The 22,758-nt window shown below is 38.6% G+C and overlaps 1 protein-coding gene across 7 annotated transcripts in view; it reads right to left on the reverse strand.

The window, feature by feature from the left end:
* GSK3B (glycogen synthase kinase 3 beta) overlaps positions 1 to 22,758 on the reverse strand; it is a 192,600-nt gene that overhangs the window by 41,662 nt on the left and 128,180 nt on the right. For 4 of the 7 annotated variants that reach the window (XM_039366604.1, XM_039366608.1, XM_039366601.1 and 1 more), the window contains 4 exons: positions 14,537 to 14,632; positions 5,552 to 5,590; positions 3,764 to 3,850; positions 2,113 to 2,299 (listed from right to left, as the gene is read on the reverse strand). In XM_039366604.1, the coding sequence (XP_039222538.1) occupies positions 2,113 to 2,299; positions 3,764 to 3,850; positions 5,552 to 5,590; positions 14,537 to 14,632 (409 nt within the window). The remainder of the gene's footprint in view (positions 1 to 2,112; positions 2,300 to 3,763; positions 3,851 to 5,551; positions 5,591 to 14,536; positions 14,633 to 22,758) is intronic. The other 3 variants (XM_039366603.1, XM_039366605.1, XM_039366606.1) reach the window with 3 other exon arrangements.

Consider the following 22,758-nt stretch of genomic DNA (forward strand, 5'->3'; position numbering starts at 1 on the left):
TACGCCAGAAAGTACGGTATGATTTTCCTACATTAATATGTAAAAACATTTCTAATTAAAAAATACTGCTTTTAGAAAAAGAAGTATTATTTTAACTATTAAATGTGAGCAGGAAAAATAATCTGAAAAGGGGGGTCTCCCTTATAGTACTTAGAAGACACCACTTTTAAAATGTGTGTGCATGATGTATATTTATTGGTTACTTTGGAAGGAACTATTTAGTTGGTTACTTTGCCTCTTCAGAAAGTTTGGGCTGCAGACATGATTCCCAAAAATATGAAACATAAATAATGATTTCATTTAATACTAGCTGTTCCTGGCCATGCATTGCTGTGGCTCAGGCTGGTTAAATGGAAAAGAAAGAAAAGAGAAAGTGCACGTTTATAATATGTTTAATTTCACAATGCTTGTGGGTATACAATATTTTTTGTTGTTCCATTGTGCAGATATAGTGATTGTCTGAAATCGTAGCGTGTGCTGCTTTTATGTCCAACAGATGGCGCTGTTTTTCACAAAAAGCATGTTTTTACCTGTTACAGGTATGACATCTATACAATATAGATTTGGACGAAGGGATAGATGGGGAACTCATCAAATTTGCAGACGACACCAAGCTGGCAGGAACACTCCAGAAGACAGGCTTAAGATACAGAAGGATCTGGACAGACTTGAACACTGGGCGCTAACTAACAAAATGAAATTCAATGGTGAAAAAAGCAAGGTTCTACATTTAGGCAAGAAAAACCAAATGCACAAATACAGCATAGGTGGCACCATGCTCAATAGTAGTAACTGTGAGAGAGACCTCGGAGTCCTAGTAGACAATCACCTAAATATGAGCCAGCAGTGTGCTGCAGCTGCCAAAACGGCCAACACAGTGCTAGGCTGCATTAACAGAGGGATAGAATCAAGATCACGTGAAATATTAATGCCACTCTACAATGCCTTGGTAAGGCCACACTTGGAATATTGCATCCAGTTTTGGTCACCACGATGTAAAAAAGATGTTGAGACTCTAGAAAGAGTACAGAGAAGAGCAACAAAGATGATTAGGGGACTGGAGGCTAAAACATATAAGGAACGGTTGTTAGAATTGGGTATGTCTAGTTTAACGAAGAGAAGGACAAGGGGGGACATGATAGCAGTATTCCAATATCTCAGGGGCTGCCATAAAGAAGAGGGAATCAAGCTATTTTCCAAAGCACCTGAAGGCGGGACAAGAAGCAACGGGTGGAAACTAATCAAGGAGAGAAGCAACCTAGAACTACGGAGAAACTTCCTGACAGTGAGAACAATTAATCAATGGAACAACCTGCCTCCAAAAGCAGTAAATGCTCCAATACTAGAAGTTTTTAAGAAGAGACCGGACAGCCATTTGTCTGAAATGGTGTAGGGTTTCCTGCCTGAGCAGGGGGTTGGACTAGATGACCTCCAAGGTCCCTTCCAACTTTACTATTATTATTATTATTATTATTTTTATTATTATTATTATTAGTAGTAGTAGTAGTAGTAGTAGTAGTAGTAGTATATAAAAACACGTGCGTATTCAAATGCAACGTTGTGTCAAAATTTCAAAGCAATCGGAGAAGAACTTTCAGAGATTTAAGATTTTGAACAAATGAACATTTACATTTTTATTTATATAGAGGATAGAAGATTTAGCACAATTTGAAAATATATTTAATCCCACTGTGTGTATAAGCTTACTATTTTATATTTAAAATTTGACTATTTGGTGCTCTAGCTTACTTATTTTGAATTAATTATTATTTTCATTGCTTAGTAAAAATTGCACTATGGATTATAACTTCATCTACATTCATTTATTAATAATCAACTAGGAAATGACTTGCTAACTGTGATAGAGATCACTTAAATTATGGATTCAATTATATTTTACATCATCTTGTCTCTATCAAGAATGAACTGGCTACACACACACACACAGAGACACAGACAAAGACACACACAATTTGTAAATGTTTCCTTTTGTTCCAATCATCTATGCTGTGGAAAGAGTATTTTCTTTTGAAGCGCCCAACACTTTATTCATCATTTCACCTAACTTTACTTGATAGGATGCCATATGCTGGCATAATGTTTCCAAATTACCTTGAGTAGTAAAGTTAAAGAGTGCAGGTTTCTCTCGACCACTTGGCAATTTGATATTTGGGTCCCGTAATTCATCAAAGAAAGAATGTGCACATGCTTCCAGTGGAGTCAGGCGGGCAGTTGGGGTATATTCCAACAGGCGGCTACATAGAGCTATTGCTTCTGGTGGAGTGCGGGGTCGGAAGACCTATGGAAAAAAAAGAGGACAGGCTGACCATTTTGTTTTACATATTAATAGACTATGAGCCTGAACAATTAAGCTGGTGTAGGTATTATTTTGTTTTGTATTTTTAAAAAAGCTAATATCTTTACCAACTGGCTAAGGCAAAAATGCTTATTGGCAAGGAGTTATATTGAATAAAGCTGAATTTACAAAATCCCTGAGGATATGACAGATATACGGCACCAAGCTGAGGAAATTTGGGAAGAAAGGAAACAATACCTTTAAAAACATAAATGATGCCACTAGGTTATGCAGATGGCTGGAAAAGAGGAAAAAAGCAAGTGATGGGATATTTTGAGGATTGAGTGTTATATAATCCTATTTAAACCTGACTAAATCCAAAACGTAGATTTGGATTTACCAAACTGGTTTATGCTAATTTGCTAATAGGGGTATTAATCACTTGTCTGAGATATTGTAGGTTCTCCTGCTTAAGCGGGGGACTGGACTAGAAGACTTCCAAGGTCCCTTACAGCTCTGCTATTCTATTCTATTCTATTCTATTCTATTCTATTCTATTCTATTCTATTCTATTCTATTCCATTCCATTCTCAACATGCAATCATCACTTTTGCACTGCATATTTTCTTGGAAATTCAGGACTGCCTTAAACGTTAAACTTCCTGATAGTGAAAACAATTAATCAGTGGAATGGGTTGCCTCCATAGGTTGTGTTCTAGTTCTAAACTGTGTTGTTTTTTTTACCTATGTGAAAGGTCTTGGGAGGATAAACAATGGTTAAACCCTTAGTGTATTGTGTAATAAACTGAATTCACATTTCCACAAAATGAATGCAATAGCATATAGACCACATGCAAAATCAAATGCAGATCTGCATAAATACATTTTTAAAAGACACATTAACTTCAACCACAAGGAAAGTGCTTCAAAGATATTCTAATTTCTAATATAGATGGGGAGAGACTGAGCTTAATTTTATATACTACTACAAAAATGATGAGTTTCTACAAAGCAATCCAAACTTATGAGGGAGAGTCCAAACACCAGATTAAAACAGAACAGAATAGAATTTAGAGTAAATGAAAACCAAAAGAACCAAAATGCTTATTAATTTTTAACCTCTATATAAAAATCCCAAATTAATGCTGGAGCAGCCGTGCATTTTTTGACAAGGCAACTTTGATGTAACAGAGTGATTGGATGATGAAAGGAGAGTACAACTCTTCCTACTCCAATTCATCACTAGAAACACCTCTCACTCACCCATATATTTAAATACCCATCCCCATATAGCTCCTTTCTTCTAATTGCACTGAAATCCAGTTTTTGATTTGTAGGAGTAAACTGTGTGAAAGAGAAGATGCTCCCAAATCCATACACTAGGATATTTCCCTCTGTAAAAGGACCTGAAAAAGCAGGATTTGAAATCCTGTGAATATTGTTTCATCTCACTTAGCCTTGCCTTACCTTATAACTTAAGCCAGGAGAGTGATGAGGCACTCTCAGCTGTTCTCCTAATTCTTTCATTCCAAGAGCGGCAATTGCTTTATAGACCTGATAATTTTCAGATGAAAATAATATGAGGGGAACTATTGCAATAGCAGCTTCTGAATAGAAAACACAATACAGTAGTAATTGTGCTTGGGCACACATTTTGAAATAAAGTGAATGGATAAGAGATTGAAAAATAGTCTTACATATGTAAAAATATATATGATGAGATGAACAGTGGAGGTAGAATTTAAGAGCAAAGAAATCAATGCCATTGGTCCAAACTTTTCCTCCAGATATTCAATATGGGAACTAATTTGGATTTTTATTCTAAAATGTTTTAACTGATTCATTAGATGTGCATAATTTTATTATTCTTAGATAATTTTGAGAGTTATGTATTAAAATGACATGGGACATTAATGTCACATTATTATTTTAATAGCAATAGCATTTATATACCACTCCATAGTGCTTTAGAGCATTCTCTGGGTGGTTTACAATGTCAGCATATTTCCCCCAACAATTTGGGTCCTTGTTTTACTGACCTCGGAAGGATGGAAAGCTGAGTCAATCTTAAGCCCCATTAGGATCGAACTCCAGACTGTGGGTAGAGTTAGCCTGCAATACTGCATTCTAACCACTGTGCCACCAAAGCTCCCGGTTATTAAAAAATTTCTGCTTCCTGCTCTACATTGTTTCCCTGTTTCAACTTGTTCTTAGGAAAGGTTTATTACTTTAGTGATATGGGCAAACACAAATACTACAGAACAAGGAAATGTAAAGTATTTTTCCACTATAAGCCCTGGGGTGAATTGTATGATCTCTCTTTGAAACACAGAAGAGTATGTGGATTTGAGAATCTTCTACTGAGGATGCAATTGTTGCTTTTTGAAATCTCATCAAAAAGTGAAATCCATGTGCTTCAAATTCATGTTGGGAGTTTGTGTAGTAAGACCAACCTTTTTTTCCCTCAAGGGTAAACAAACTTCTTAGTCAGATCATTATTCTGAATGACGTTTCAGTACATGATTACTAGATTTTGTTCAATTTCCAAAAGTGAAACAAAACAAAAGGCAATGGATGTGATGGAAGCAAGGATGCTTTGTATGAGGACAGAAATGAATGGAAGACTATGGAGAATTAGTTTTAGCTATATTCCCTTTTCTTACCTTATGCCATATCTTTTTTGGCATAATATTTTCATACCTTTTTGTGATCTATACAATGTTCACTCATAAACACATTACACACATAGATTAGGTATTTCTGTCCCAATATGAAATTCCAAGTGCAATTCAATCTAATGATTACAGCCAAAGGGAATATTTGTAAAGAAACATACTTAATCTAGTATCTACCAGATCTTTTAAAATATCATTCTTATCATCTCTAATTATGACAATCTTTAATTTGCTTTTATTTTGAGGGAGACAATTAATATAGCATTCATTAATAAGCTAGCAGAAATTATTCTCATATTTCTTCTCATGTTCTATAATTAAAATTGAAGCAGCCAACATAATTGCAAGCACTATCAGGTTTTCTTTGAAAACTTGAAATGAATCATGAGATGTTTGCATAAATGTTGAAAAATGTAAACATTACTTCTATTCCCAAACATCTAATTTTACAATAGGAAGAGAATATTAAGCTGACTGCTCCTTGTAGTCTAATAACTTGGTGTAAACTTTTCAATCCTAATTTTGTTTTTGTTTCCCCAGCAATTAACCTGGTGATATGGAAAAAAAATTATATACATACCCGTACTCCTGAGGTGAAATGTCCTGTTCCTGACGAGTCCTAAGGATGATAATGCAGTGAAATAATCCAAACAGGGGGAGTCAATCCAAAAGTATAGTCCAGCAAGGAAAAATATATCCAATATTATAAGAAATCCAAAGTGATGGGGAAATATTAAATGTTTAATACAATTAGAACCTTTAAACACCAGCAGCAAGTCCAAAAATTAATAAAAATAATTTTGCAAAGCTGAGGCATAATATAGAAACATTTTACTTTAATGCATGTTCCAATGCCAGCGATTTTACTAAAAGGTAACAAAAATATGAAATCAAATGTCTGTATAAAAGTAAAATTATATTGAATTTTCAAAACTAAGCTATAGATCTCCTCCCTATCTTGGAGAGAGATAGACACAGGAAGGAGCATGAGACATGCAATCATGCGCAGACTCATTTATTCCTGTTTATTTATCCTAAAAGCACAAGCTGAAAAGTGTTCTGATATAACACTTCTAAGAGAGAGAATCATTAAGTTTCTCATTTCTAAGATGACCACTTTAAATGTCTATAAGCTACATCAGGCCACCGCGGATTATTCTTCATCTTGGATTGACTTCCCCGCCAATGGATTTTTAGCGTTTAGATTTTTAGCTGATATTTCATTAGGATGCTTCAGGAACTGGACATGACACTTCAGGAGTGATGGTAGGATCTAACTTACTTTCCCCTTTATTGTGGTTTCCTCCCTTATGCCCTCAGTCATTTATAAGTGCAGGGGATTTATGTTTTTCTTTTTTAAGAGCAACTGATGATGACAGAAAGATACTGCATTCTTTAATTCTTCCCACCCCAAACTGTTCTGATGTTTTATTCACCCACTAAGAACTACTTAACAACATACAAACAACTAACATTAAAAGCAAGGGACTGTCACAGTTACAGATCAAGCAGTCAATAATACAGTTTGCCAACACTTAAGCACAATGGGGCTACCAAAACAAAGGATGTTTTCAGCATTCTATTGTGCATAGGTGTCAAAGGACATATTGTAAGGTTCACTGTTAGCTGTGAACTGCCCTCACTATTATGTTTTGAAGAGAATAGTTACTGTTTTTTCATGTAGTTTTCAGTGAGGGAATTGTTTGCATAAATAATCCGCGGATTAGTTTTTAGTCTGCGGACTAAAACTTAGCACTTGGGTCTAAAAGCCGGCCCGTCTCAAGGAAATCTATTGAAATCTGAAGCAATCTTGACCAAGGAAAGGAAAAGCTGACAACACAAAGAATAATGCAAGTGGGCAGACTAACCTTTAGTATGCAGACTAAATACGGCCAAATAAATGCACAGGAAAGCCAGAAGCAGAAAACTAAAGTGACACATGTGAATGCTGACTAGAACTTATATGATTTCAATTCTTAGTAAATTATAATTTACTATAATCACAGATAGTATTTTAAATAATTTGCTCAGTTTACTTATTAATATAGTATGTTAAATGACATAAAATGCCATGCTGGAAAAAAAAACCCTATCATGAATATTGCCATGGAATATACTTCCGTGGAATGTTCCAACTTTCTCCAGGATATGCCATTTCATTTTCCTCTGCAGCCATATAGGAATTACCATTTTGTAGCCCCTAAACATGTTCAATTTGCATTGCATTGTTATGGAGAGTTCTATCCCTCCTCATTTATGTTCTATTTCTACCTAGTTATTCTCATTCCCATATTGATATCTTTCATATTTATATTTAATACATTAAACCTAGTACTGTTTGTAGGATTTTTTGCCCATCAATTCTTTTAGCTAAAGATTCTTTTTATAGTTCTCAAAACCTTAAGATTTGATAATATTAGTAGCATCTTCTTATTTTATGGAAAAGTTTAAAAGATCATAATAAGGTTTCAACCTGGAATAATGGTTTAAAAAATCTATCATAATAATTGTCCATTAAAATTTATGTATTATACATTCATGATTTTATCTGGACAGGATTTAACACTGTGTAGTATCTTGGAAGCAAAATATTAGTGTGCATTTATACCATTTTTAAAGTGGCACATTTTCCAAGTTCAATATAAATTTCTACAACTTTGTCCCACATGCTGTACCACTTACCATGGGCCCAGCACACTGGAGTACAAGTATTATGGAATTTTACTTGGTTGTAATAAAAAAAATTGTATTCAGCAATAACACTGTACAAATGCTTTTTGAGTGAAACAGAACTTCTAGAACTACTCATTAAAGGCATGAAACAATTATAGCCACTCAAAGATTGTTCTTTGAAACACTGTTGGAAAATCTTAGCTGCTGTTTTGTGTTGTTGTAGTGGTGAAATGTAGTTAACTGAGACTATGAACAAGGCTACAATATGATGCTGAGAAATTTTGCTTTTTTGGACAAATGTGGCCTATTCAAGTGCAATATGAAAGAATACAGCAGCTATATACCTCAACAGAGTAATCTTAACATAGAAGAGAAAAAGGAGAAAGGCAATGAATCAAGTCAAGGATTAAAGCACAATGTTACATAATTCTCCATGAATCCGATCCTACCCACAATGTTCTGATCATGGAACTGTGTTGCATTCAGAAAGTGGTTGAGAATTCTAATTTTCGTTTATATAAAGTGACATTTTTAAACCATGAGTTCAAAAGATTAGTTAAAGGAATTTCTTTTATCTTAAAAAAGTTTTATTTGGGGGGTGGGTCAATAAGTGATTTTTTTTAACAAAAAAGGACATGTGGAAAAATGTACTGGCGATACTATATATTTATGAAAAAGAAGCCAAAATGGGAATTTTTAAGAATTTCTACTGAATACTTATAGAAAACCATATATACTTATTTTTCAGAGAATAGCTTCATAAAGTTATTGGCAGTCTAATCCTAAATTCATTTTACAATATCTTGATCCTGCTATTATTATATGACATCATTTACTTCATTTATTAATTAGATAGTGTTGACATACATTTTAAGTCTTTTCAGGCAATCGTATCTCATTCTATATTTTTTCTCTAATCTACTCTATATTCTAATATGTACTGCATATAATAAATAAGGTACTGAATTTTAAATAAATAAATTAAAATAGCTGAAAATATATTATTACAAACTCTTGAATTGGCTACTTGTTGATATAAATACACTTGCAAACTCTTCAAAACTAATTTGACTCATTTCTTTTTCCTGGGTTTTTCCCATGGTATGTATTTGTTTTTCAGTTTGCTCTAACATAATTGTTCACTATATTCATCAGAACAGAACACTAATTCCTCCCATTAAAAATTGGAACTCAAATGTCCAATAAAATAGGAATGCATTATTAATCTGTTCTGTACATTTTTTTCTTAACCATAACAAGCAAAAAGAAAAAACTGTTGTGAATCAAGCTAAAACTCTGGTAGGGCACAAAACATATTAAGCTCCCTTCGTTAGATCAAGAAATGAAGATACATAAGAATAAAATCTTACCACGAGTTGCTCTCCATCGAGAAAACAAGTGTCAACAAACCCATGGATGGTAGTGAGAAGAAAATAAATAAAATGTTACAGGTCCCATTTGTGGGCTGTTGATAAAAGCCTTTGAACACTGTCCAAGGAGCATTGAGTTTTACTTATATAAACTATCCTTGTGAAAATAGGTCTTCGCTTCTAGCTTTAGCCTCCAACGAGATGCCAATGGAATGGATTGACTGCTGAAAACAGCTTCATGAAAAATTATCTTTTATTCCTGCTTAGCAAAATGAATTGCTTTATTCTGAAAAACTTGTCTCTTGTCTTCTGGCAAATCAGAGAGGAAAAGGCTATATCTTCTGCCATATACAGATGCAAACACATAAACCAAAAATTGTATTTTTCAGTCAGACTTAAATGTTTGTCATGCAAAAGGGGTTCTTTGCTGTCTTCATGGCTGAAATCATAGAAATAATCTCAGTCTGGTATTTGCAAATCTTTTCAGGTTGCAGAATCAATTTGTTTTCTTAAAAAAAACACCTGAAAATCCCATTGCCTGCTTCTCAGAGTGATGAATCATCATGAGCACAACTGCCTTACCTGGGGAGAGTGGGCATCTGAGTATCAACTGCTAAACCCTGCCCTTTCCAATGACAAATTGCATTCAAGTGTTTTTTTTTTAACTGTCATTAGTTCTCTCACTGAACATTGTCAAATTTGTTCAGTTAATTAATTCAATGTGGGCACTGCCTGACTTCAACTGACTCTAGATTTATCACAATAAATTTACATGCATACACACACACACACACACACAAAACAGACCTGCAATGCTAAAGTGAAGTATGATAACCATTTTAGATTCCACTTTATATTCCATGATAAACCTCCCACAGGAAGGTGGGAAGCTTTTTGAAATGTGAATTAACTCCAAACTAACCCATGAACAAGTTAGCTAATTTGGGACATATTCATAAATACTATCAGAGAACAAATAAAACCATATAAAATTCTAAAAGATCATCCTCATTCTGAAGAACATTATAGCCTCTGAATCTTCATCTTGTTAGGTTTTGGTTAGCATGGTAAGAAAACAACTCTAACTGGTAAAATATATATATGGTACTACAGAACATAAAGAAAGGGCAGAAATGTCTGATAAATTATTTTTAAAAGTTTGCAAGTATATTTGTACTAGGCAAAGCACCTTCAAGAATTCATAACTGTTATCCATGCAGTATTGCTTCTTTTGGCTAAAACTCCTCACTATCATTATTGTGTAATGTAAATATTAATATAGTACACAAATACATCTATCACTTATGACTGTATATATTTCAAATATATAATACACATAATTTTAACTATTTAATATACAGTTATATATATTAATAATCCTTGCAAATGTTTGAATTTAAAATTTGTAGTTTTTCTCTAGGGCCAGCTCATTATTGTTTCTGTTGTTTCTGGGAAAATATAACACAGTGACAAATACACTAGTAACCACTGCAGAAAGGAGCTAGTAAAGTATTAAAAGGTACAACTGGACTTCAAAGGAGTGAAGTAATTTTACTTTTTTTAATATTTGGATTTAATTTTATGAATGTATATATAATTTTAAATTTGTATATATAATTATTTTTATTTGTTTTCTGAGGTTTTCGCGGGTATTTGTATGTAGGTCTTTGGTTGTTCGGATTTTCTCCCGCGGAAAATTGGAAGTGTCTTGGCGACGTTTCGACGAAGTCCCATTCGTCATCTTCAGGCTGGTGTTTTCAGCTTCGTGCTTTGAGCAGCAATGTGTGGTCTTAGCTGTTTCTTCCTTTTAACTGCCAGTGGGGGTATGAACTGATTGGGTGGGAGCTTGGCTGTGTTCTGATTGGGTGGAGGTGTGTTCTGAATAGTTAGGGGCTTGGCTGTGCTCTGATTGGCTGGGGGAGTGTTCTGTTTGGTTGTGCTCAGGTTAGTCTGAGTTGCAGAGGGGTTTAAGATTTTGGGCTGCCTTGCTATTTTTTGGCTTCGCGTTTGTGGTCGTGCCTCCTCTTCATGGAGGGTGTCAGTTTGCTTCATGTATGGATTGGAGGGGTTTAAAGTGGCTAATGATGCAGCTGTGGTCTGGCTTCTGGTTTGTGGTCGTGCCTCGTCATTGGTGTGGCTTTGGGTTTGTTTTTGCGTGGATGTGTGGTGGTGACATCCTGTGTGGTTTTTGTGAGTGTGGGTCTGGTATCATTTTTTGTGTTAGGGAGTCGTTTGTCAATAAGGGCGGGTTTCCAAATGGCTGGTAGGCGGGAGGTATCATCTCGCTTGTTCATGCTGTGTGGGCGTTTTTCTATCTCGATGGCTTCTCTGATTATTCTGTTATTAAAATGTTCACTTTTGGCAATGGTTCTGGTATTTTTAAAGTCAATTTCATGTCCTGTGGCTTTAAGGTGTTGGACCAGGGAAGATGTTGGTTCCTCTTTTTTGACTGAGTTCTTATGTTCTTCAATGCGTGCACTTATTCTTCTGTTGGTTTGTCCGATGTATGTGGTGGGACAAGTGGTGCATGGGATTTCGTATACTCCTTGATTTTCTAATTCAATTTTATCTTTGGGGTTTCTAAGGATGGTGGATATTTTTCTGTTTGTGCAGATTGCTGTTTTGATGTTGTGTTTATGGACACTTTATATATTCTAATTTTAGAGGTTTTTTTTAAACTGAATTTCTTTCATCCTCCCAAGTTAAGTCAGACAAAGTTACAGTGCTACAATAAGTCTCTGCATGTTACAGGACCTGGCCTTCCTTTTTAACATTATACCCAAAAGTCATCTTCTTTACAACGTTCAAGATTAGGTTCATCAGGCACTCCACAGTAGTCCTTACATTCAATTTACCCTATCATTTCCCAAACATACCAAAATTTTTGCATTATTACTATATAAAAAGCTCTTATAATTCTTAAGATAAAAAAAATCATATTGGTCTGAAGATAAACAAGCATATACTTTTTCTTCCTTCTTATGGATAAAGAGGTTACCAGGAATGGATCCAAAGTAACATTCTGTTTAAATGTTTGTTATCTTAGAGCAATGCTGGCAGTTTCCCCCAATATGGGCTCATATTTAACTAATTTTTCTTTGGCTCCAAAGGTTGCAGGAGATGTGTTAGTGGCATGGCAAATTCCACTTACCATTAATTAACTCAAAGCATTTTAAAAGTATTTTTGAGGGGAAAGAACTCTTCAAATAAATGTATTAAACATACCAGAGAATTAAAGCACATTTAAGTCTGAACATTTTTATAATGGAGGCAATCACACTACCAAAAGTTTGTCATTTTGGTATTGTCTAAAAAGTTTTTTATACAAGCCTGTATATTCCCATGCTTTTTACTGAAGTTTATGCTGTGACTTTTTTTAAGCTTTGTTTAGTTTGCAAGTATACATAAAATAAGATAAATCTTAAATGAGGAGTCTTAGCGAAGAGTCTTAGAAAAGAATCACCAGTCTTTGAAAGGAAATCTGATGTACAAAAGGAAAGACATGATCTAGTAAATAGTATGGAAAATTCCAAAAGGAACAATTTTTTCTATATGATTTAAAATAGTAAATGAGAAGCAGAGTTACGGAGATGTCAAAGAAAACAGTGACATCAACAAAATGTCTTGATTTCCAAAACTGGACTAATTTCTAATACTAGCATATAAGCTAGTCCAAGCGCTTAACATGAAATGAACTCATTTATAAGCAAAGGAACAAATCAGGACTAAGAGGACTGGTTCGAGTATCATATGTCTGATTCAGAATGCTGTCTCATAAAAAGAAGATTCTATTTGCAATATTCCATCTTCTGCCCAGAACACTTCAGTATACTACAGCTTAACATTTTTCTATAGACTAGTCTATAGTCTTTTACAGAACACTATGTATCGGTTAAGAACATTCATTTCTTTTTCTTTCTTTTTCAATAACTAAAAATCAATTAATAAAAGGTGCATGAATGTGTTTTAGTTCAGATTGGCTTCAATATCATGTCTTAGGGTTCTGAATTCTAGCAACTCAAAATAGAAATGTTACTGGCAGGATCTTTTTGGGATTCAGAAATATTGCTTCCAAACTGTTGGATCAACAAAATAGGTTCTTCTATTAATGCTCTATCTGTTCCTTTCAACAGACTACACACCACAGAGCTTAACTAAGGTTCTGCAAAACTACCGTCCACATTGATCATTGAAATAGAAATAAAATGAGCAAGAATGAACTTTCACAGCTAGTGATCAATGGCTGCAGTGTTTTTTCACCTAGTTGATTATTCTCATATCATCCTATAGCTTCAACAATCTTTACACTATATCCCTTGCCAGCAAGTAAACTTTGTTACAATTCAAGACATCCTCAAATTGCAAACATGAGTCTACGATTGGAGTAAAAGCTACTGTGAAAGTGCAAACTTCACCTATCAGGAAGAACCCCTTGCGAAAGGGAAGGCCTGGCCTGATTTTTTAACAAGAGAGAAACAAACTTCATAAATATACTTTCTCATTCTTGTAAAAAAGAGCAGTCTGATTTAACTGTTATGGAAGAAAGAGAACTTTGTATTATGCTTTTGAATGGAAATAAAACTGATACGTTGCATGGACATGTGAATAGTTCTGGGTTCTTTTTAAATAGTTCAACTGTAAAGTTTTTAAACCACAATTTTACCCTAAAATACATGTTTAACCTCTGAGGAGTATAGGGAGAGTGAAATCTTCAATATTTTCATTTTTTAGGAAAAGTTTGGAAACATTAAGAAACAGAAATGGGCTTAAAATTGTAACTTTATTATTTTTGCAAAAACATCAAATCTTAGCAATGAAGTAGTTTTTCAAAAACCAAGATAGAAGTGGAGTATAACCACAGTCTGTGGATTGGCCATTCTGCTCCATTCCATTCCATTTTGATTGCCACTTAGTATAGTTTAGCCTCACTGGACCTTTATTTTATTTGGAGGCCAGAAATTGTGCTTTCTAGTTCCCTTCACACCCCCCCCCCTTTTTTTTTTGTAAACTGTGCTATCTCAGTAAAGATGTCAATACTTTCTCACTGTTTCTTTCTAAATGACCTTGTTTCAGCCACAATCTGTCTGGCATTCTTTTCATATAGAAGAAGCGATGCTGTTCAAGAAAGACCTACTCTGAAAGTTTTTTCCAAATAACTTAAGCAAAAGGCATTTTCTATGCAGAAAATGCATTTTCTATACACTTCTGCTATTTCCCTGTCCTTTAATATATATGGCAGCATACCCATCCCAAATTGCTATCAGTAATTATCATAAAATCTTCTAAACAGCTGTGTGGAAATATGGAGGATTATAGATGAGAAGAAAAATAATAATATTAACAAAATAATATATTAACAAAAATATTACTCTGAATATAAATAATTAGATTAGCAATTTGTAGGACTATTACATAATATAGTGTGATGGTTCTGTTTATTGCTTTTGAAAATAAATATACAGACCTCAGTGTTGAATATGACCCACCATACATACAAATACCACCATTTCAAACAGACTCACCTTAGTCCATGGATGTGCTTTAATCTGAGGAAATTTAAATTCTGTGTAGTTTGGATTCATTTCTCTAATTTGTTCTCTTGTGGGAGTTCCAAGGACCTGGAAAATAAAAAGGATGAAATATTAAACATTTCTTCAAGAAAGGGATCGCTACCCTTAACACACAGTAAATTCACTGCAAAAAAATACAAATGCATAGATCTCTATCCAGGATGATATGCATTTTAATTTCCTTGAGCCTGTCTGAAATATCAGAATTTTTTTTGGCACAAAACAAAAGGCAAAACTGGTTTTCAAAGTAAACCAAACCAACTGACCAGCAAAACAAAAAAAAATTACAGTAATCTTAAGTCATATTCACACTTATGCAGTACTGGTGAACTTTTAAGTTGCTTTTTGTGGATTCACAGACTTGAATTTTGTGCCTGCATAGAGCCTGTTCAAAAACTTTTATTGCTAACCGATTTTCTGACATAAATCCTTCCATTACCCATATCACATATGATAAGGAAAAAGGCAGAGAAAATGTCCAGTCCCAAGTGGAATCTGATGGAAATGAAATACCTGGATGAAAGGTATTTTATCCCAATAAAAGTTAAGGAACAGTCAATCCTGATGCAATCCATATAACTCTCCCTCTTGGCAAGCTAATATCATGGCTATTGAAAGTGTGGTATTTGCAAAGATAAATGTGAGCATCAGCCACCAGCTTTGATAATCAAATGAGATCATAAAAAATAAGTTTTAAATTTTTAAATTGAACAGCGGGGACAATGAGTTAATTGACACAGAACATTCCTGTCTCTGGCAATCTAAAAATTATAGGGTTATCAGTGTATGTAACATAGATGTGTGTGTGGACAAAAATACCAACCTTGCTATCAAGCAAAAGCAAGCTTTTAATAGTGTGTGCCATACAAAGTGAACTAATCAAACAGGTGGTAAGAAAATAGGGGAACTCAGGCACCACACAGTTTATGTAGAAAGTAAACACAGGGTTAGTCATAAAGGATTCAATTGTCTATACACCAACACACAGAGCATGAGCATCAAACAGAGTGAATTAGAAATTCAGATAAATGAGGACAGATATGCTATTGTTGCCATTACAGAAACTTGGTGAGATGAAATCCACAAGAGGGGTTTAAATTATTTAAAAGAAAACAGAAACAGACCAAATAAAAGAGGAGGTGGAGTTGCTCTCTCTATAAGAAATAACTACATCTCTATACAAAAAGAGCACAGCAATGATGAAAAATGTCTTGAATGCATTTGGGTCAATATAAAAGGGGGGGGGAATGACATTGCCTTAAGTGTATACTATAGACCACCCAACCAAACAGAGGTAATAGATGAACTTTTTGCTAGTCAGTTAACTAAGGTATATAGGAAGCACATCACAATATTAACGGGGGACTTTAATTACCCTGATATCAACTGGGAGACAAACTCTGCACCAAGTGGAAGATCAAACAGACTGCTGACAAATCTAGCAGACAACTTTGTCTCCCCAAAAGTAGAGAAGGGAACTAGGAGATCAGCCATATTGGACTTAATTCTCACTAACAGAGATGAAATGATAGAAGGTGTTGAAACCATAGGAACCTTGGGGAGGGGAGTGACCGTGCAATATTGGAATTCAACATTATGTAAGCACAAGCAATACAACATAGTCAAACTAGAGTCTTGGAATTTAAGAGAGCTAATTTCAACAAACTTAGACACCTTGGGAAGGATTTCATAGAGAAGAATCCTCAAGGGAAAAAAAACTCAAGAAGCTTGGGAAATTTTGAAAAGTGAGCTAATAAAAGCCCAGTCTAGCACAATACCAACCAAGAAGAAAAATAACAGCTCTCAAAAGAAACCTGCATGGCTGCATAAAGAACTCTGTGATAAGTTGAAAGACAAAAAGGACAAGTATAAAAGTGGAAAGGGGGGCACATAACTAAGGCAGAATATCAGCAAATAGCCCAAACCTGCAAAGATGAAATGAGGAAAGAAAGCTAAGGCTCAAAATGAACTAAGGCTTGCAACAAAAGTAAAAAATAACAAAAAAAGCTTCTTTCAACATAGAAAAAACAAGAAAAAAGTTAAGAAAATGATTGGTCCATTAGTGGGAGAAAGTGACAAGGTGACAAGCAACACGGAGAAAACAGAACTACTCAACTCGTTTTGTGCATCCGTATTTACACAAAGGGAAAAAAAGTTCTATCAAAAATAGTACTGTAAAAAACAGATTAGAAATACAAGTTAAGATAGGCAAGAAAAAGGTAAATGAGCACCTGTCTACCCCAGATGAGTTCAAATCACTAGGACCAGATGGACTACACGGTTCTGAAGGAACTGGAACATGTGATCTCAGAATCACTGAACTATATCTTTCAAAGATCCTGGAGCACTGGGGAATTACCAGAGGACTGGAAAAGAGCTGAAGTAGTTCCCATCTTGAAAAAGGGGACAAAATGGATCCAGGAAATTACAGACCTATCAGCCTGATCTCAATACCTGGGAAGATCTTGGAAAAGATAATCAACCAACGAATCAGCGAACACCTAGAGGCAAACAAAGTCTTTACTAAACGCCAATATGGGTTTGTCAAAAACAGATCATGCTAGACAAATCTTACTGCATTCTTTGACCAGGTGACAAAATTAGTGGACCAGAGGAATGCTGTGGATATAATTTACTTGGACTTCCTTAAGGCATTTGATAAAATAGACCACAACCTACTACTTGATAAGATAGAAAAATGTGGGTTAGACAGCATCACCACCAGATGGATTCATAGCTGGCTGACTGGCCATACTCAGTGTGTGGTTCTCAATGGAACCGCATCTACATGGAGGGAAGTATGTAGTGGGGTGCTCCAGGGCTCTGTTTTGGGCCCAGTGCTCTTCAACATCTTCATCAATGATTTAGATGAAGGGATAGATGGGGAACTCATCAAATTTGCAGATGACACCAAGCTGGCAGGAATTGCCAACTTTCCAGAAGATACAGAAGGATCTTGATAGACTTGAACACTGGGTGCTATCTAACAAAATGAAATTCAATGGTTAAAAAAAGTAAGGTTCTACATCAGCGGTTCTCAACCTATGGGTCGCGACCGCGACGCATCCGTGTGACGGGGGTCGCCGTCACACAAAGGTTGAGAACCGCTGATCTACATTTAGGCAAGAAAAAACAAAATGCACAGGTATAGTATAGGTGATACCCTGCTCCATAGTAGTAACTGTGAGAGGGATCTTGGAGTCCTAGTGGACAATCACTTAAATATGACCCAGCAGTGTACTGCAGCTGCCAAAAAAGCCAACACAATGCTAGGCTGCATTAACAGAAGTATAGAATCAAGATTACGTGAAGTATTAATACCAATTTACAATGCCTTAGTATGGGGAACTCATCGCATTTGCAGACAATACCAAGCTGGCAAGAATAGCCAACATTCCAGAAGACAGGCTTAAGATACAGGAGGATCTGGACAGACTTGAACACTGGGCACTATCTAACAAAATGAAATTCAGTGGTGAAAAATGTAAGGTTCTACATTTAGGCAAGAAAAACCAAATGTACAGGTATAGTCTAGGGGGTACCTTGCTCAAAAGTAGTAACTGTGAGAGGGATCTTGAAGTCCTAGTGGACAATCACTTAAATATGAGCCAGCAGTGTGCTGCAGCTGCCAAAAAAGCCAACACTGTACTAGGCTGCATTAACAGAAGTATAGAATCAAGATTACGTGAAGTATTAATACCAATTTACAATGCCTTAGTAAGGCCACATTTGGAATATTGCATCCAGTTTTGGTCACCACAATGTAAAAAAGATGTTGAGACTCTAGAAAGAGTACAGAGAAGAACAACAAAGATGATTAGGGGACTGGAGGCTAAAACATATAAGAAACGGTTGCTGGAATTGAGTATGTCTAGTTCAGGGGTCAGCAACCTGCAACAGTGAAAGAGCCACTTGGATCCATTTCCCTCACAAAAAAAAAATCCTGGGAGCCGCAAAATGTGCGCGCGCGCACGCGCATGCGCACAGAACACAGGGCTTGATTGAAGAGAGGAGCTTAAGGCGAAACGTGCGCCTGCCCTGCCCCCCATCCAGCTCTGGTATGAACGGCTCTGCAGTCCTGGCTTCTCTTCCCTTCGGAAAAGACTGCTCTCCCCTCACCCCGCGCTCTCCCTCTCTGGGACTTTCTTCTTGCTGCCTTTTGGCACGAAGGTTCCCAGGGAGCGGAGGAGGAAGCCGACGGGGAGAAAGAGCTGCTGCAGTGAATGTTCTGAGGCAGCAGAAGACGGTCGCTCGGGCTCGCCTATCTCAGCCTGCTGCAGGAGGCTGGAGTTGAGGCTTCTGGTTTGCTCTGGGAGGGGTGCTTGGAAAAGGGAGGATGGGAAGCGGAAAGTGGGAGAAAGGACGCCTTCCAGCTCTCTGGGGTTCTTTCGCTGGGAGGTGAGGAAGCAGCAGTTCTGCTCCGTGGGAGGTGGGAGCAGGCAGCCTCTCCTTCAAACTTTGCCAAGTGACTCCAGGAGCGAAGCGAGCTACGAGTCCTAGGAATGTCAACTTTGCGAAAGAGGGAGGCGATGGTGGGATTAAAATAAAACGGGGGGGGGAGGTTGAGGAAACCCAGCAGATGCTTACATCAGAGGGCCAGCAAGAAAGGCAGGGAGAGGAAGAAAGCTTTCGGGGCTTCTGCACAGACATAGCGGACTCTTTCTCGTCTCCTGCCCTTGCTGCATCTCCTGTGGAGATCATTTGCAGCTCTCTGTGTCTCTGCTCTCTGTGTCTCTGCAGCTTGCTTCTTGAAGCGATTTCAATCAGCCCCATTCATTGCCAAGAATCCCCATGGAAGTCAATGGAGGTCTGCGGCGAATCAAAAAGCCAGCTGCAGTACCTCCACGTCCGTTGATTTGACCGGCTCAGCGGCCCGGGGACGAGCAGGAACCGATGCCCCCACTGCCCGCCGGGCTTGCTGCCTGGCCTGGGGAAACACAAGGCCGGCTCAGCGGCCCGGCAACGGCCAAAACCCAATGCTCCTGTCAGGCGCCACTGCCGCCCAGCCCGGGGAGACGCGAGGCAGGCTCAGCGCCCCGGGGACGGCCAAAACCCAATGCCCCTGTCGGCCGCCACTGCCGCCCAGCCCGGGGAGACGCGAGGCAGGCTCAGCGCCCCGGGGACGACCAGAAACCAATATCCCCACCGTCTGCTGCCCGGGGAGACACGAGGCCGGCTCAGCGGCCCGGGGACGGCTACAAACCAATTCCCCCGCCGCCTGCCGCACGGCCCGGGAAGATGCGAGGCTGGCTCAGCGCCCCGGGGACGGCCAAAAACCAATGCCCCTGCCGGCCGCCACTGCCGCCCAGCCCGGGGAGACGCGAGGCAGGCTCAGCGCCCCGGGGACGGCCAGAAACCAATATCCCCACCGTCTGCCGCCCGGGGAGACACGAGGCCGGCTCAGCGGTCGGGGACGGCTACAAACCAATGCCCCTGCCGCCCAGCTCGGGAAGATGCGAGGTCAGCTCAGCGGCCCGGGGACGGCCAAAAACCAATGCCTCTGCCGGCCGCCACTGCCGCCCAGCCCGGGAAGACGCGAGGCTGGCTCAGCGGCCCGGGGAGGGGCAGGAACCGATGCCCCCGCCGGCTGCTGCCCCCGCTGGGCCTACCGCCTGGCCCGGGGAAGGGCAGGAACCAATGCCCCTGCCGGCCGCTGGCCCCGCCAGGCCTGCTGCCCAGCCCGGGGAGACACGAGGCCGGCTCGGCTGCCCCTCCGCCTGGTGCAGGTAAGTCCCCTCCCTCCTCCCCACTCACCCTCCATCTCCGGGTCTGCTCCTGCTTGGCCCACTAGGGCCGCAGCTTGCGGGAGGGCTGGCCCTTTCAACGGAGGCTCTGCTTGGCCGCTCCCAGCATCGATCCTGCGGCTTCCCCGCGCGGCTCTCTGGCCACATGCACCTCGGACTGGGCCAGCCCCGGAAAGGCCCTTCCTGGCCACCAGGGGGCAGGGCATCCGGCTGCAGGGCCAATCGGGAGCAAGGGGCAAATCTGCATGGGTGTGTGAGAGAGAGAGATAGAGAGAAGGGAAGCACAAGTGCCTCTCTGTCTCTGTCTGTCTCTCTCTCTATGAAAATGGCGGAGAAGGCTCCGGAGCCGCAGGAGGTGGCTCAAAGAGCCGCATGCGGCTCCGGAGCCGCGGGTTGCCGACTCGTGATCTAGTTTAATGAAGAGAAGGACGAGGGGGGACATGATAGCAGTGTTCCAATATTTCAGGGGCTGCCACAAAGAAGAGGGAGTCAAGCTATTCTCCAAAGCGCCTGAAGGCAGGACAAGAAGCAACGGATGGAAACTAATCAAGGAGAGAAGCAAACTAGAACTACGGAGAAACTTCCTGAGTTAGAACAGTTAACCAGTGGAACAACCTGCCTCCAGAAGTGGTGAATGCTCCAACACTGGAAGTTTTTAAGAAGAGACTGGACAGCCATTTGTCCGAAATGGTAAAGGATTTCCTGCCTGAGCAGGGATTGGACTAGATGACCTCCAAGGACCCTTCCAACTTTATTATTATTATGGATCATCACACAGTCAGCCAGATGTTCAGACTGGATTTGGCATTTTGTCTACCTATCGAGTCCTTACCCAGGACCTGGGATAGGCAGATGTGGATGTTTGATGGTATTACAGGTATCGTCGCAGGATGGAAGCAGTTCCTAATAAGGCCGCCTTTTGCACTTGACTAATAGCAAATTTGTCAATGCCAATGGTGTTCAAGTGGTGCTCCAGTTGTTTTGGGATTGCGCCCAAGGAGCCTATGACTATTGGTACTACCCTTGCTTGCTTTTGCCACAGTCTTTCTATTTCTATTTGTAGGTCTTTGTATTTTGTTATCTTCTCCAGTTCTTTCTCTTCTATTCTGCTATCTCCAGGCACTGCCACGTCCACCATCCAGACTTTTTTGTCTTTCTTATCGACAATTGTTAAGTCTGGGGTGTTATGTTGCAGGTGCTTGTCTGTTTGAATTCTGAAGTCCCAGAGCAGTTTAATTTAATCATTTTCTATGACTTTCTCTATTTTATGATCCCACCAGTTTTTGCTTACAGGCAAATGATATTTTTTGCAGATCTTCCAATGCACCATTGTTGCTACTTTGTCATGCCGCTGCTTGTAATCAGTTTGTGCAATCTTCTTGCAACAGCTTACCAAGTGGTCCACTGTTTCTTCAGCTTCTTGCATAGGCGGCACTTACTGTCTGTTGCTGTCTTCTCAATTTTGACTTTGTATGCATTTGTCCTTAAGGCTTGGTCTTGTGCAGCCAGAATTAGTCCCTCGGTCTCTTTCTTCAATTTTCCTGCTCTTAGCCATTGCCAGGTTTTATTATTATCTGCTTTCCCAGCTATTTTTTTCATGTATTGGCCATGTATTGCTTTGTCTTCCCATGCCTCTATTCTGTTCTTCATTTGGTCTTTCTTGTAGGCCAGTTTGGTCTCTCCAGTAGTCAGTAAGCCTTCCTGATATACTAATTTCATTGCATCTTCATCATTGTTCTTCAGATATTCTTCCAAAGCCATTTTTTCTTCTTCAACCATCTGATTTACTTGTAGCATTCCACGCCCACCTATTTGCCTTGGTAGATAAAGTCTGTCAATGTCACTGCGTGGATGAAGGACGTGATTCATTGTCATTATTTTTCTGGTCTTCCTATCCATTGCTTTTAGTTCTGCTTGAGTCCAGTCCACTATTCCAGCTGTGTACCTAATGACTGGCATTGCCCAGGTGTTGATTGCCTTTATGGTATTTCCTCCATTGAGTTTGGACTTTAAGATCTTCTTCACTCTCTTGATGTATTCACTTCTAATCTTTTTCTTGACTTCAGTGTGCTTGATGTTGTCAGCTTGAAGGATACCCAAGTATTTGTAGTAATCTTCCTCATCCAGACTCTTAATATTATTTTCGTGGGGCATCTTGATTCCTTCAGTTTTCACTACTTTTCCTTGTTTGATAGTAAGTGTGGCACATTTGTCCAAGCCAAACTCCATAACAATATCTTGGCTATATATACGGACAGTGTTGAGCAGCGATTCTATTTCAGATGATGTTTTTCCATACAGCTTCAGATCATCCATGTAAAGGAGATGGGATAGTCTGGTAGATGTTTTTGATGTTTGATAGCCATGTCCTGAGTTATTCAGTATTGTTGACAGAGGAAACAGTGCAATAACAAATAGTAATGGTGATAA

This window comes from Crotalus tigris, unplaced genomic scaffold (assembly GCF_016545835.1).
Source record: "Crotalus tigris isolate CLP2741 ecotype Arizona unplaced genomic scaffold, ASM1654583v1 scf7180000020347.5012614909:4044961, whole genome shotgun sequence".
Lineage (NCBI taxonomy): Eukaryota > Metazoa > Chordata > Lepidosauria > Squamata > Viperidae > Crotalus > Crotalus tigris.